Here is a 13,341-nt window from a genome sequence, read left to right on the forward strand (position 1 = left end):
TCGCCAGTCCTTATAATTTTATTTTGAGGCAGGGTCTTGCTAAGCTGCTGGTCTTGCTAAGTTGTTGAGGCTGGCCTGAAATTCGCCATCCTCCTGCCTCAGCCTCCCAAGTCACTGGGACCATAGGTGTGTGCCACAGCATTCAGCTCCTCTTTGTCATTTTTTTTTTGTGTGTTCTTATTCTCATTTCTTTCTTGATTAGGTTAGTAATCCCCTCTCCCCTGCCACTACACACGTTTTAGTTTTTTTCTTTTTTAAAAGCAGCATTTTGAAATACAGTTGTCCCTTGGTGTCCTTGAGGGTTAGTTCTAGGACCCCCCGCAGGTACCAAAATTCAAGTCTTTGTGTAAAAGGCTCAGTATTTGCCTGTAACCCAGGCAATCCTCCGTGCAGTTTGCATCCTCTCTAGGTGGCTTATAATATGTAAATATTCTGTAAATAGCTGTTATACTGTATCATTTAGGAAATGACAAGAAAAGTAAGTTTGTTCATAGTTAATAGAGACAAAATTTTGGGAGGACTTTTTTCCATCTAAAGCTGGTGAGTCTGGGGTGCTAGACATGTGGAGGGGCAGGGCTGACTGCCAGCTGTGGTATGTTTTGATTTGGGCTCATTAGTTTCTGCACAGATCCTCTGGTTCCTTCCTTGGGCCCAGCTACTCTCAGCTCACCTTTTCCAGTTTTTCAAAGTGGATGTTTAAATGTCTTCAGGAATTCCTTTCTGTTTGCAGGTTTAAATGTTCAGACAATGCCCTTCCCTCTTGCCTCAGCTCTAGCTACAGCCCACAGACTCACGCTGGCCTCTAGGTAGTCCTTCCTACAAAGGCTCCATTTGGTCTGGGCTCTTCCTTTCATGCTATGGGAGCTGCCTCACCCTGAAGGTGGATGTACAGGGGACAGGTGGGCCCTTCTCTGCACAGACACTCACTCTGAAGGAATCTGCTGCAACCCTGGGGCAGAAAAACCAGTACAGAAGTGCTGAAATGCTTGCTTCATAAATATTTAATAACCTTACCAAAGCTCCTGGCTCTCCTGCTGCATCTCCTCTGCCCTCCTGGGAAGCCCCTAAGCCTCCCCTGGGAGACCCACCTATGGACCCGGCACCTGGCCTCACCTGGCTCTGGAGAGACTGCCAGGAGGAGCATAGGGACCCGGCAGGCTGCAGCTGGACTGAAGCAGGGCATGCAACCATGAGGAAGCCTGGGGTAGTCTCGGTCCTCACAACACTAAGAGGCCCACCAGAGTGGCCACAAGGACACCAACAGTGACTTCTAGGATGGGGCAGAGAGCAGGGGTCGGCTGAGGAGGAATGGGTGTGATTTCTATGTTATAACGGATCCAGTTTGAGAAATAGGAAACCCGGGCATACACTCCAGGGTACAAGGGCTGGGTACATCCGCGGCCCCAGCTCACGATTCCAATCTGCAACCATGTGTGGTTGAATTCACAGACCAGCGGCCCCCCAGAGTCACCCTGCAAAGGAAGTGGGGTTTTCTGTTACCTGAGAGTCAAGGGCCTGCTTCTCAGGTGCAGGGAGGGTGGCCTCGCTCCCCACTCACATGGCCCCCTCCCTGGCGGCAGCAGGCCCAGAGCCACAGTCTAGGCCTAAGGCAGGTATGAAGTATTCATGCACCATCATCAGCACACAGCCATCCCAGGGTCCCTGCCCAGCCCCAACTCCAATCCTTCCGGTGGGGGCATACCTCACACACAGTCCTCACATTAAAGAGGTCCCCAGCACACAGCATGTCTGGCAGGATATAGGACGAGTGTCTGTACAGCAGTGCACACAGGGCCTTGGAGACCAGCGGCAGCTGGACCTCCTGCAGCTCATCCGTGGTGTGACCTGTATGGTTCGGAGAGGGGCAGCTGGGTGAGTTCCTGGTGGGCAGGAGGCAGGGACAACAGAGCCTCAGCCCGCAAGGAACACAGCCCACCTGGGAGAAGAAATGTGCCGGCTTCAGCGTGAGCTGCCCTTGTGCCTACCTTGCTGCGTGACCACTCCCCACCCAGTGGCCCAGCAAAAAAGGTTGGTGAGGTTCACATCAGGAGGTGCCAGGCAGACCGGAAGGACGGCGTCGGAAAACACAATTCGGGTCTTCAGCTGCACCAGAGCCACGTCACCCCCCACGGGGTGGAACCTTTCGTAGTCGGGGTGCAGAATCACCTGGTTTACCTCGAACCACTGGGTGTGCTCATTGGCCACCAGGAGGTTGACGATGCCCACGTACATGTCAAAGATCTGGATGCTCTTGTCCCTGGGGGCCAAAATGAAAGCCACTGCATGTAGCCCCCGCCATCAGCCTATAGACAGAACCAAGACTGGAAGGCGGTGCAGCCTGACCAGCAGAGGTACCCACAATAGGTGCCTGACTCAGATCGCAGACCATCAAGGGCCCCTGGCCAACAGCTCTACAAGCCAGACGCCCCCACATACGAACCCTCCCTTGCAGCAGGCTGGACAGTACACACTTCCCGCAGCAGGCAGATGGCCAAAGGGGAGTCTTGTCCCTGTGCACCAGGCAGCTGCTGTGGACGTGACTGAGGCTCAAGGGACAGGGCCTTGCTCGGTTAGCATCAGGGAGCATGGCTGGGATGCGGTCTCTAGCGTGGGCACCTCGGTGTGGGGCGGGATGGTGCAAGTGGGGACCAGCCTCCCGGAGCGGTAGGGGCCTCAGTGCAGAGAAGGGTTTTGCTCAAGCAGACGGGCGGTACAAGTGGGAACCCGTTACGAGGTGGACGCAACACCATCATGGACACGCTGTGTTCCTGCCTCCCGGCGCCCTCACCTGCCGAAGCAGTGCGCGGCCGACAGCACCCAGTACTCGTTGAGGATGGAGCCCCCGCACACGTGGAAGCCGGCATACTGCACGCTGACCTGCCATGGCCACTTCCCCGGGGGCGCGGACACACCGCCCAGGATCTTGCCCTGCACCGCGCGCCGGCCACAGGCTGGGGAGAGACAGGCAAAGTGGGCGCGCGGCGGGGCAGCGCGAGGGGTCTGATGGCTGCCGGCGCCAGGGACGGGACCTACCCACAGCACTGCTCAGGGAGTTCCCGGAGCTCTTAAGGTGTTGGTGGGCCGCGGCGGTGGCCCGGGCCAGGGGCGTCTGCAGGAGCAGAAGCACTAGCAGCAGGAACCCCAGGGCAGCGCGTCGGGATGCGCCCAGGCCGGATGCGGGGGCGGCCATGGAGGAGCCTCCGCAGCAGGTGAGTATGTAGTTGCAGGTGACAGCGCCCCCAGCCGGTGAGGGCGCGCCAGCCGGACACGTGACAGCGCCTGAGCCCTGGATACCTGATGGCGCCCCCAGCAGGACATGCTCCCACCAATGACTGCAGGCCCAGCAGAACAAGCTCCCACCAATGACTGCAGCCCCAGCAGGACACGTGATGGCGCCCACTCTAGGCATGTGACAGAGTACCCAGCCCAACTCTTGTAGGTGTGGCATTCCATCCCATAGTCACACCTCGATCTTCCAGCTCTGAGAACTTCTTACCCAGCCTGGTATCCCCAGCTTTCTCCTTGGCCAACTCAATTTGGTTGAATCATTGTCTCTCACACCTGTGCAATACCCTGTGAAAACCTTTTATTTTTTTAAATTGAGGCTTCATTTACACACAGTAAAATATACTCATCCCAGCTAGTTTTGACAAGTCTTGTTATCATCAAGATACAGGATTCCAAAGAATTACATAACAAAAATGAGAAAAATTAGGGCAATTCCAAACAAAATCCTGGCATGGTCTTTAAATGTACTCTACAAGCTGGTTTTAAAAGTTATAATTCATGTTGGGTGCAGTGGTGCAGGCCAGTAACCCCAGCAGTGACTGGGGAGGGTGAGGCAGGAGAATCTCAAGTTCAAAACCACCCTCTGCAACTTAGTGAGACCCTCTCTCAAGATAAAAAATGTATGAAAAATGAAAGGACTGGGGATGTGGATCAGTGGCTGAGTGCCCAATCCCTAGTATAAAAAAATTAATAATTCATGTGGAAGGGTAAAAATTTAAGAAGAATAAGGCAGATAAATTTCCCTACAAGACACCAAATTTTATTATGATTCTGCAGTAATTAAAACATCAGGGGGGCATAGGCTGGGACAGATAATGGAATTATCTTTATCAGTTCAAGTTGCTATGACAAAATACCAGAGACTGGAGGGCATGTCAACAACAGAAATTTATTCTGCATATTTTGAAGGCTAGAAGCCCAAGGTTGGGGATCCAGCATGGTCAGGGACTGGGGAGGGCCCTCCTGGGCTACAGACTACTGCCTGCTGGTGCTGACCTCACATGGTACAGACAGGGTGAGGATTATGACTTAATCCCCTCCTCAAGACCCCATTTCTGGATACCATCACACAGGGAGTTAGGAATTCAACCTATGAATTTGGGGAAAACACAAATATTCAGTTTATTATAGGAATGAAACCCAGAATTAAATCCTGATAGATATGGAGCTTCGATATCTAATTGCAGTGGTGTGTTAATCCACTTTCCATCACTGTGACAGACTACCTGAGAAAATCAACTTTAAAAAGGAAAGATTCCTTTTGGATCATGGTTTCAGAGATTTCAATCTACGGTCACTTGGTCCTGTGGCTTTGAATCTTTGTCATGGCAGGGGACACATGGTGGAGCAGAGTTGCTCACATCATGATAGCTAGGAAGCAAAGAAAGAGAAAGGAAAGGGCCAAGGGCAAGCTAGTGCCTTCAAGGTCACATGTCCCCTAAAGTTCCTACCACTTCTGAAGAGTGCCACCAGCAGGAGAACAAGCCTTCCTTGGGGTCACTTCATATCCAGACCAAAACAATGACAAAACATAAAGCCATCTCCAGAAGCAGGAGACACTTATAATGCGGTAAGGACTCACCAGAACAGTGAGATCTGGGGAGCAAGGAGACAATGACCCGCCCCATCTGAGTGGGTGCTGCCCTTGCAGAAACGGCGGCAAAGGGGTCTGTCCTTTTGAGGCTACTGAAACAAAATAGGAGTCAGGACCCAGCAAGGGGTGAACTGTGGTCAACCACACCTGCTTCCGGCTGAAATAAAAAGGGATGCTCCCCATAAATAAGGGTGAATCCTAGGTAAATCAGTCCTTTAATGGCCACAGCCCAACTCTGAATCAACTGGGTACTCAAACCTTGAACCTGGAAAATCTCAAGTTCTCAAGCCCTGAAGGCAACCAAAGGTAACTCCAAGTGGCTGGTGTGCCCATGCACCTGGAAAAAAGCCCAGTGAGCTCCTCTTAGGGCAATGAGAGCATTGTCCATGAGGCTAAGGATGTTTCACTTGTTTCTACAAGTGAAACCTGACCTCTTTTCCAGCACACAAGCAAAGATGGCCAGAAAGAAGCACGAGATGTGCACCATGACAGAGAACCAGCAGGAAAACAGACACAAGAAATCCCAATGCCTGGATCACCAGCCAGAAAACATGAAAGAAGGATGCTGACTATGGGTAGGCTCAAGGGGGTCAAAGGCTTGTCGACTGTTTGCATTGACTGGAAGCTGTAAATTTGACCAAGGAGAATGTGAAAAGAATCATCATAGAAATTATAGAAATGAAAAGCCCAAAACCCAAAATTCAGAAACCACTGAATGGTTTTAACAACAGTTGAGGCCCAGATGAAGAGAATCCATGAACTAGAATGTGAGTCAGAAGAAAGACCCCCTATGGGAAGGAAAAGAGATGCTCAGAAAAGAAATGTGGACGTACTATGTGCTGGGTGCACGCACTTTTAAGAAAGAAAGTGCTGCTTTTATTTTGATTTTTTAAAATAAAACAATAAAGCCAAGTTGTATTAACAGGACCAGAATGACCTTCCACCTGAAACAACTCCCACCCAAAATTTAATACAGGAAGCTGGTGTTTAAGACCAAACATCAGGCAGTGAATGCTGGATCCCAGAGAGACAGGGAAGGAGTGGAGGTGGCCACCACTGAGCGACTCCCAGGACACAGCACAGCAGAACGCAGCTCCAGGGCAGTTGGAGGAGGCTGACAGAAGAGAAGGGATAGCAGGACGGCCATGGTGGTCAGGTTCTCAGGAGAGGGCACCAGACACAAGAGAAGGACAGAGAGAACCCTGGAGGACCGGAGAGGGCACCTTTGTGTTCTCAGCCTAGAGTTTGTCACATAAGCATGTGACAAAACCACCCAAGGATGAAGAGAAAATCCCAGGAGAATGAAGTGGAAAGCCACCCGGTACTCACAACAGGTGTGAGAGTCCCGTTCACAACAGGCAGGTGGGAAAGGTTCCATGCCCACAGGAGAGTGGCAGGTGTACCCGACACTCTCAGTGATGAGAACCAGTCATCACTAGACCAGACTGCACCCTCACCATCTAGAAAACCACAGAAGCAAGACCTGAAAAGACTTAACTGGAGTCAAGCCACACAAATGAATTCAGATTAAATTCAGGAAGATCTGTAGGAATTAAAAAATATATATACAGCACCCAGTGAGGTAAAATTCACAATGCCTGGCATCGGTTCAAAGAAACTAGACAGGTAAAGAAGCAAAAGCTCCCATCCCCAAACAAGGACAAATCACCTGCAACTGACTTCATTGTCAAAATGAGCAAACAAGGACATTAAAACATATCATGGCTGTAGGACATTAAAACATATAATGGCTGTATTCCATGAAAACAAGAAGTCACACAGAAGCCTAAAAGGCACTAAGAAGCACAACCAAACTTAGAAATGAATCCACAATCCTGAGGCTCACCCAAAGTCTTACAGAAAGCCTGAGAGGAAGGAGGATTGCATATTATAGGTGCTAAGAGTGGGGCTGGAGGACCCTCTGGAGAAGGTCAGCGGTGGGTTATGTAGCATAAGTGCTATGATCAGTGGGCTGGAGGGCAGAAATAGAGACCTTCTAAAGGACACACAAAGAGAATCACTTTCCAACAGTTTAGAGAATGGTGTCTGTTAGTCAGCTTTCTGTCTCGTGGCAAAGCCTGGGACGATCAGGCTTGGGATGCAGGTCTGGGAGACCCTTTCCTTAGCATGTGGGGGGCACGGGTTCAATCCCCCACAACATGGCAGGGGATGGTCCTAATAAAATCAACTTAAAGAAGGAAAGATTTATTTGGGGTCATGGTTTCAGAGGTCTCCGTTGGTGCCTCCCTTGCTCTGGCCTCAGGTGAGGCAGGACAACATGGCACAAGGGCTTGGTGGAGGACAGCAGTCAGCTCATGGCTGCCAGGAAGCAGCAACAGGAGAGGGAGCTCAGAATAAGATGAACCTTCCAGGACATGCCCAGAGGCCACCTCCTCCAGCAGGCCTTGCCTCTCTAGGTGTCCACCACCTCCCCAGAGCACCACCAGCTGGGGACCAGTCTTCAACACACAGACCTTGGGGGACAGTCCAGATCCAAACGAAACCAATCAGAAAATGAGTAAGATATAGTAAAAAAGAAATATGAGGATTGGGAATGTGGCTTGGTGGTTAGATACCCCTGAGTTCAATCCCCAGTACAAAAAATATGAAATTAAACAAAAAAAGCAGACACAGGCAATAATAAATGTCAGAGAAGAAAATAAAATAGGAAATAAATATATAAATAGTTGGCAAAAAAAAACAAAAACAAAACAAAACACAAAGAAACAAGAGCTGTTTTTTTTTTTTTTTTTTTTTAAATCACTAACATTGAGAAACCTCCCAGCAGAATGGGCAGGAGCTGCAGTTGAGGTCCACGCTGCCAGCATAGGAGGGAGTGGGACGTGGCCAACATCCAGCTGACAAGCAATGGAGGGAAGGCAACATTTGGAGCATGTTGTTTGGTGTTTCGTTTTTGGAACTGGGGATTGAACGCAGGGCTTTGAGAATGTGAGGCAAGTATGGAGCTACATCCCAGTCCCTGGAGCACGTTTCTGCCACCCAGGTGAAGTGGGCAAAGTCCTGAAGGTGGAGTTCCCACAGGGCCCTGAAGAGCAGACACCCGAGGCATCTGTCAGCCATAATGAGGACGTTCTGTGGTGAGCACGTGGTGCAGAAGGGCCCCGAGGAGCATGCCACCGAACATGGGGCAAGTCAGACGAGGCTCACCCAAAGTCTTACAGGAAGCCTGAGAGGAAGGAGGACTGCCCAGTACCTCTGATACCAGAGAAACCAGAAGGCACTGAAAGTAAAGGACGTTACAGAACTGTTCCTTCATGAAACCAACGCAACATTTCTCTACAATTTTTTAGCAAATCAAATCTGAAGGACATGGACAATAGGCCCCAGGGAACTTCCCTTACTATTCTTCTACCCATCCTCCTGCCCCACCCTAAAGGAGCCCACCACCAAAATTCCTCCCATGACCTGGCCCTGCTAAACCCATACCCTTGTTGGAGCCCACCACCATTTTCCCCTCGAAATTTTCCCCTCAAAAATGTGTCCCTTCATTACTTAATAAAGCATTGCTGGTCCAGTGAGCTCTGCCACCATTTTCTTTTTCTTTTTTTATTCCCTTTCATGTGCTGGCATTTGGGGCCAAAACCCAGGATGGAGATTTGGGGCTGTCTACCCTTTCCTGACCTAATGAACCTCTACTGTGTTTTCATATTTCCCTCCAATTCCCCCTGCCTCTTTCCACCTTATACTCAGAGAAGGAGGCCCTCCGTGAGACCTGGGCTAGAGTTTTGTTTCTTTACTGCCACAAGGATGGAGCAAGGACCCCTATGGGTGTACAAACTGAATATTAGCAGCATCCCCTAATCCTATCTGCTCCAATTCTTTCCTTCTCTTATGTATTCAGACCTCCAGGCTGCTTTTTGCCATTTTGCTCCTGCCTGCAATACCAGGCTTCTCATTCTTTGGAGAGGTAAGTTCTCTTCTGGTCTCTCACAGAGGTGCCCTGCCTGAGACCCTCACCTTTTGGCTCATCTGGATACCAGGGGTCCTCCACAAATGGGATTGCAGGAGGGGACACCCTCTCACTTTCTGGTGGAACTCTGGTGACAGGAGACATTAAGGGATGCCTTGATCTTGACTGACACCCCAGTCAAACCTCTCCAACTTGGGCACTAACCAGCCCATCCCACAGGATTCCCTCTTAGGTTGTCTCATTAAAAATTTCAAAATCCTCCACTTCCAATCTGATCTTAAAAGTAAATGCCTTATTAGGATGAGTACTCGGATCTGGCTGCAATATAAACTAGACAACCTTGTCGATGGCCCAAATTCAGAATTTGTGATATTTGACCTCCAAACCCTCCAAGACTTAGACAAGTTCCTCCAATGAACTGACAAATGGCCTGAAGTTCCTTACCTCCAAGCTTTCTTTTGCCTTTGCACAAGGCCCTCATTATGCCAACCTTGCTCTGCTCTCCAATTAATTCTCACTGATTCCCCACTCCATAAGCCCCTTAGATCAGGTCCTGACTCCCAGCCCTCTTCTTCATTTATTGTCCCCCAAGTAGCAGATAAACCCCCAACAAAAGTAAGTAAAACTGAAGGCCATAAAGGAAAGTTTCATAGATAGGAGTGCCTGATAACTATCAAGAGACTATTAAGGGCTGGGATATAGCTCAGTTGGTAGTGTGCCTGCCTTGCATGCACAAGGCCCTGGGTTTGATCCCCAGCACTGCACACAACCCAACACATACACACACACAAAGAGACTGTCAGAGTCATAAGCCTTTTTTCTGAGTCAATTTGAGATCTACAAATCTTCCTAACCTCCTATATAGGCAAGCTTGATCTCTGTTTCTGTGTCTGCTAGTATGATTATCTAGCCCCAAATGTATACCTCATATTGGTCTAAACAATGTAACATGGCACATAATAGTCCTAACGAACTTTACTAAGAAAGTTCTAAGTAACAGAAATAGAGAGATCTCTACTAAGCACAGAGGTTATGCTAATAGAAAGGTATTTTGTAAAAATCAGATGACATTAGATAACTACATCTTATGGGGGAATCTGTGACATTATAAAACTAATTATTGTGATAATCCTGGCAATGTTAAAGATTTACATTCCCAAATAAAGGCCTTATCCTCACCGGCTTTGTTATGGGAACAACTTCTCAGCTCTTGTACCTCCTGGTGAGATTAATAGTTTCCATCAACTTCATGATATTCATTGATCTGTTCTAGATGCTGTGACATTATTTTGCATAATCTCATTCCAGTCCTCATGTCTTTTTGTTTCTCTCATAGAAGCACCCACCCCCAGATGACTTTACAACCCATTCTTTCCAAACCAGACTTTTGCCATGGACACTTCAACAGACCCAAAACATTCCTAAAATGGAAACCCAAACTGGCCCCAGGTCATCCTGTCTCAGCTCAAAGCAGCCAGAGCAGCCATCTTCACTTTTCCCTTATAGCAGTAAGATTCCCTTTCTCAGAGGGGGGAACCGAAGCCAGGAGACAAAAAGACAGTGTAGATAATAAATGATTGGGTCAAAAAGGAGGGGCCTGATTCAGGAGGAAATAGAATGTTCATACCTCCAGGACACTTCCCCCATCCCTACCTGCGGCCAAGGTGACCTGCCTCCAGGGAACTCTCCTCCTGGCAAAGAGTTGTTAACGAATGAATGCCCCCATCCACTCTCTTGCTCTTCCTGCCTGTACCCCTGGGCTTTGTTCCTGCCCTGGGATCAGCCATCTGTGGCCCTCCTTTTGTCACTAGTCACAGGACAGAGAGAGAGAGGCAGGATTGGGCGGGGGAGCCTGCTAACTATTGTGTATGATTCTATCAAGTGGGCCCTCTGTGCTGACCCCCACATGCTTTCTTTTCCAAGAAACAATTTATCTGCAGCCCTGCCTGGCCCCTGAGGACAGGATATGTCACATTTCTTAGCAAACTACCTGTTCACTAAAGGAGAACTGCAGACCCAAAGTAATATTGATAAGAGGAACCCAAGTATCTCTGAGGAAGATTTCGTGACCAGATTCTGAAACTCTGGGAGGTTCTCAAAGTAGAGCTCCCCTACCTTTAAAATGAGACACCCTTCTCTAGACTCTCATAATACACATTTTCTCCTGTACTCCCCTCATCTGGCAGGAAAAGACCAGATAGCTGTCTCCTTTAACTAGAGTAAAACTAGCCCTCATCTGTCTGTCATATTTCAGGAACACAAATCATTTCTCTAGTGAAGATGTCACCCAGAGCACTAACAGACTTGCCTCCTACTTGAAATTGAGGCACATAATACGAGATCATGGTCCTGTGAATTTGAGGACCCAAAAGGACAAAAGGAACATGTAAGAAACTTTAAGGGCACAATTAGCTGGCAAATGTCCTCCCTTAAATTAAAATATTTTCAAGAAGTTAGTTATTATCCTCCATTTTGAGTGAGGCCCCAGCCAGAGGTTATGGAGGAAAAGGCAGAAACTGCTGACCCTTACAGTCTCCAGCATAGGGGAGCTGTCTTCTAGCCAAAGAAACATTTTTTTCTCGGCACAGGTGCCCATATTTCTCTTCTCTTTTTAAAATATTTGTTCAGAGGAGGGTCTTATCCTCAAAAGTAATAGTAGGGGATGACTTAATCACAGATGAGATAAAGGAGATGCCTAAAAATTTTCTGCCTCCAACATGGCCTGATTACCAACTGGGGAAATGAAAAAGGGTCTCTGGAGGAAACATAAAATGCAGGACCATACCTTAAGAGACTGATTTTACAAAAGAAAAAAAAATGGTTAAAATGCAAGCTCATGACAGCAGCTTCCCTCACTTAGCTTCTGCCAGATCTCTATCTCATCAAGGCTTGTGTTGAAATGTAAAAATCGTGGAGGTCTGCTGGGCTTGCAGGGAGCTGATTTAGGACCAAAAGGGGTAAAAAGTGTTACTTTTAAAGCCAAGCCACTTGTGAGACCTAAATGGCTGATTTATTTCCCTTTTGCAAACTAATGATCTCATATATCAAGTCTTCTTTACCTTGAGAATCTTTACCTAAGGATTTCAGGGCTCTCTCTCACATTCTTTTAATATCTGAACTCTAATCTGAGCCAAAAAGTGAACTCTGATCTTATAACAGCCATGTTATTTTTCCGCTAGAACTCTTGTTTTTAAATTTTATATATATATATATATATATATATATATATATATATATATATATATATATATTTTGGGGAGAGGCAGGTGGGTACTGGGGATTGAACTCAGGGGCACTTGACTACTGAGCTCCAGCCCTAGCCCTAGCCCTATTTTGTATTTTATTTAGAGACAGGGTCTCACTGAATTGCTTAGCACCTTGCTAAATTGCTGAGACTGGCTTTGAATTCTTGATTCTTCCATCTCTGCCTCTCAAGCCACTGGAATTACAGGTGTGCACCACCGCGCCCAGCTAAATTTTATATTTTTGAGCTCATAGTTTTATGATAAATTCACATTTGATCCTGTGTGCCTAAATTAATATTTTTTTCTGATCAGTTTTATTTTATCTAACTATAGAGGTTTTTATATTCTGTCTTTGTTCAGGGGCCAATTTTCAAGAATTAGGTCTCAAATACATTGGGAAAACTTCCTCTTACAACAAACAACTATGAGATCTCTGTCTCCTATCTGTTTTGTGTATGTGTGCACACCTATGTATTGTGGTATTGTATCTACATATGTGCTTATGTCCATACATAATGTACATGATATCAAAATTGGCATATAGATAAATGAGTACTCATAAATTAAAATTTAAATGATGAATAGATCCAAGTACCTTCGTTCATGTGACTTTTAAAAAGGGGTTCAATTAGGTAAACAAATGAGAGTAAAGATGTCTTTAAAAATTACTCACAAGTTTTTCTAGATGGTCAGACAATTAATAGAGTGTTGGTCTCTATAAAATGTCTAAAATGGGGCTGGGGATGTAGTTCAGTTGGTAGAGTGCTGGCCTTGCATGCACAGGCCCTGGGTTCAAACCCCAGCAACACACACACACACACACACACACACACACACACAATGTCTAAATTGTAATATGCATTACTTTGAGGATTTTTCTTCAAGAAGAAAGAGATGGCTAGTATTATTAACTACACTATCTGATATCTTGTTTTTTACAGTTAAAAATAAGTAAATTAGATTTCACATAAATGGTATTAATCATAAATGTGTTTTTTAGAGACATCTGATTAATTTACAAAGTTAAAGTGCTAACTGCTAAATAGAAATCAAGTATGCTTAACTTTTTAAATTCCATAAGATAATGTATTTAAACATTATGTGTGTTTTCATAAATTGGTGAATGGAAAAATGTTTGAGATTGCTTTGCCTGTGTCTTCATTAAAAACAAGGTTACTAAGAGTTAAGATTCTATCAGGTATAATTATATGCAAAGAGTATAATAGGTTTCAGTTGGACTTCAATTAAAGTACCATAAAAACATAAAAGTATTTCATCTTATT

The 13,341-nt window shown here is 46.7% G+C and overlaps 1 protein-coding gene across 1 annotated transcript; it reads right to left on the minus strand.

Moving 5' to 3' along the window:
- Window positions 1-1,502: 1,502 nt before the first annotated feature.
- Prss38 (serine protease 38) lies at window positions 1,503-7,655 on the minus strand. The gene is made up of 3 exons (XM_058580629.1): window positions 3,034-7,655; window positions 2,789-2,951; window positions 1,503-2,257 (listed from the first exon to the last, which is right to left on the minus strand). The coding sequence occupies exons 1-3, from the start codon at window positions 3,446-3,448 to the stop codon at window positions 1,960-1,962; spliced, it is 876 nt and encodes a 291-aa protein (XP_058436612.1). The 5' UTR covers window positions 3,449-7,655; the 3' UTR covers window positions 1,503-1,959.
- Window positions 7,656-13,341: the final 5,686 nt, after the last annotated feature.

This window comes from Marmota monax, unplaced genomic scaffold, assembly GCF_021218885.2.
Source record: "Marmota monax isolate L192 unplaced genomic scaffold, Marmota_monax_Labrador192_F-V1.1 WCK01_AAM20220418_F8-fsc00327, whole genome shotgun sequence".
In the NCBI taxonomy this organism is placed as follows: Eukaryota; Metazoa; Chordata; class Mammalia; order Rodentia; family Sciuridae; genus Marmota; species Marmota monax.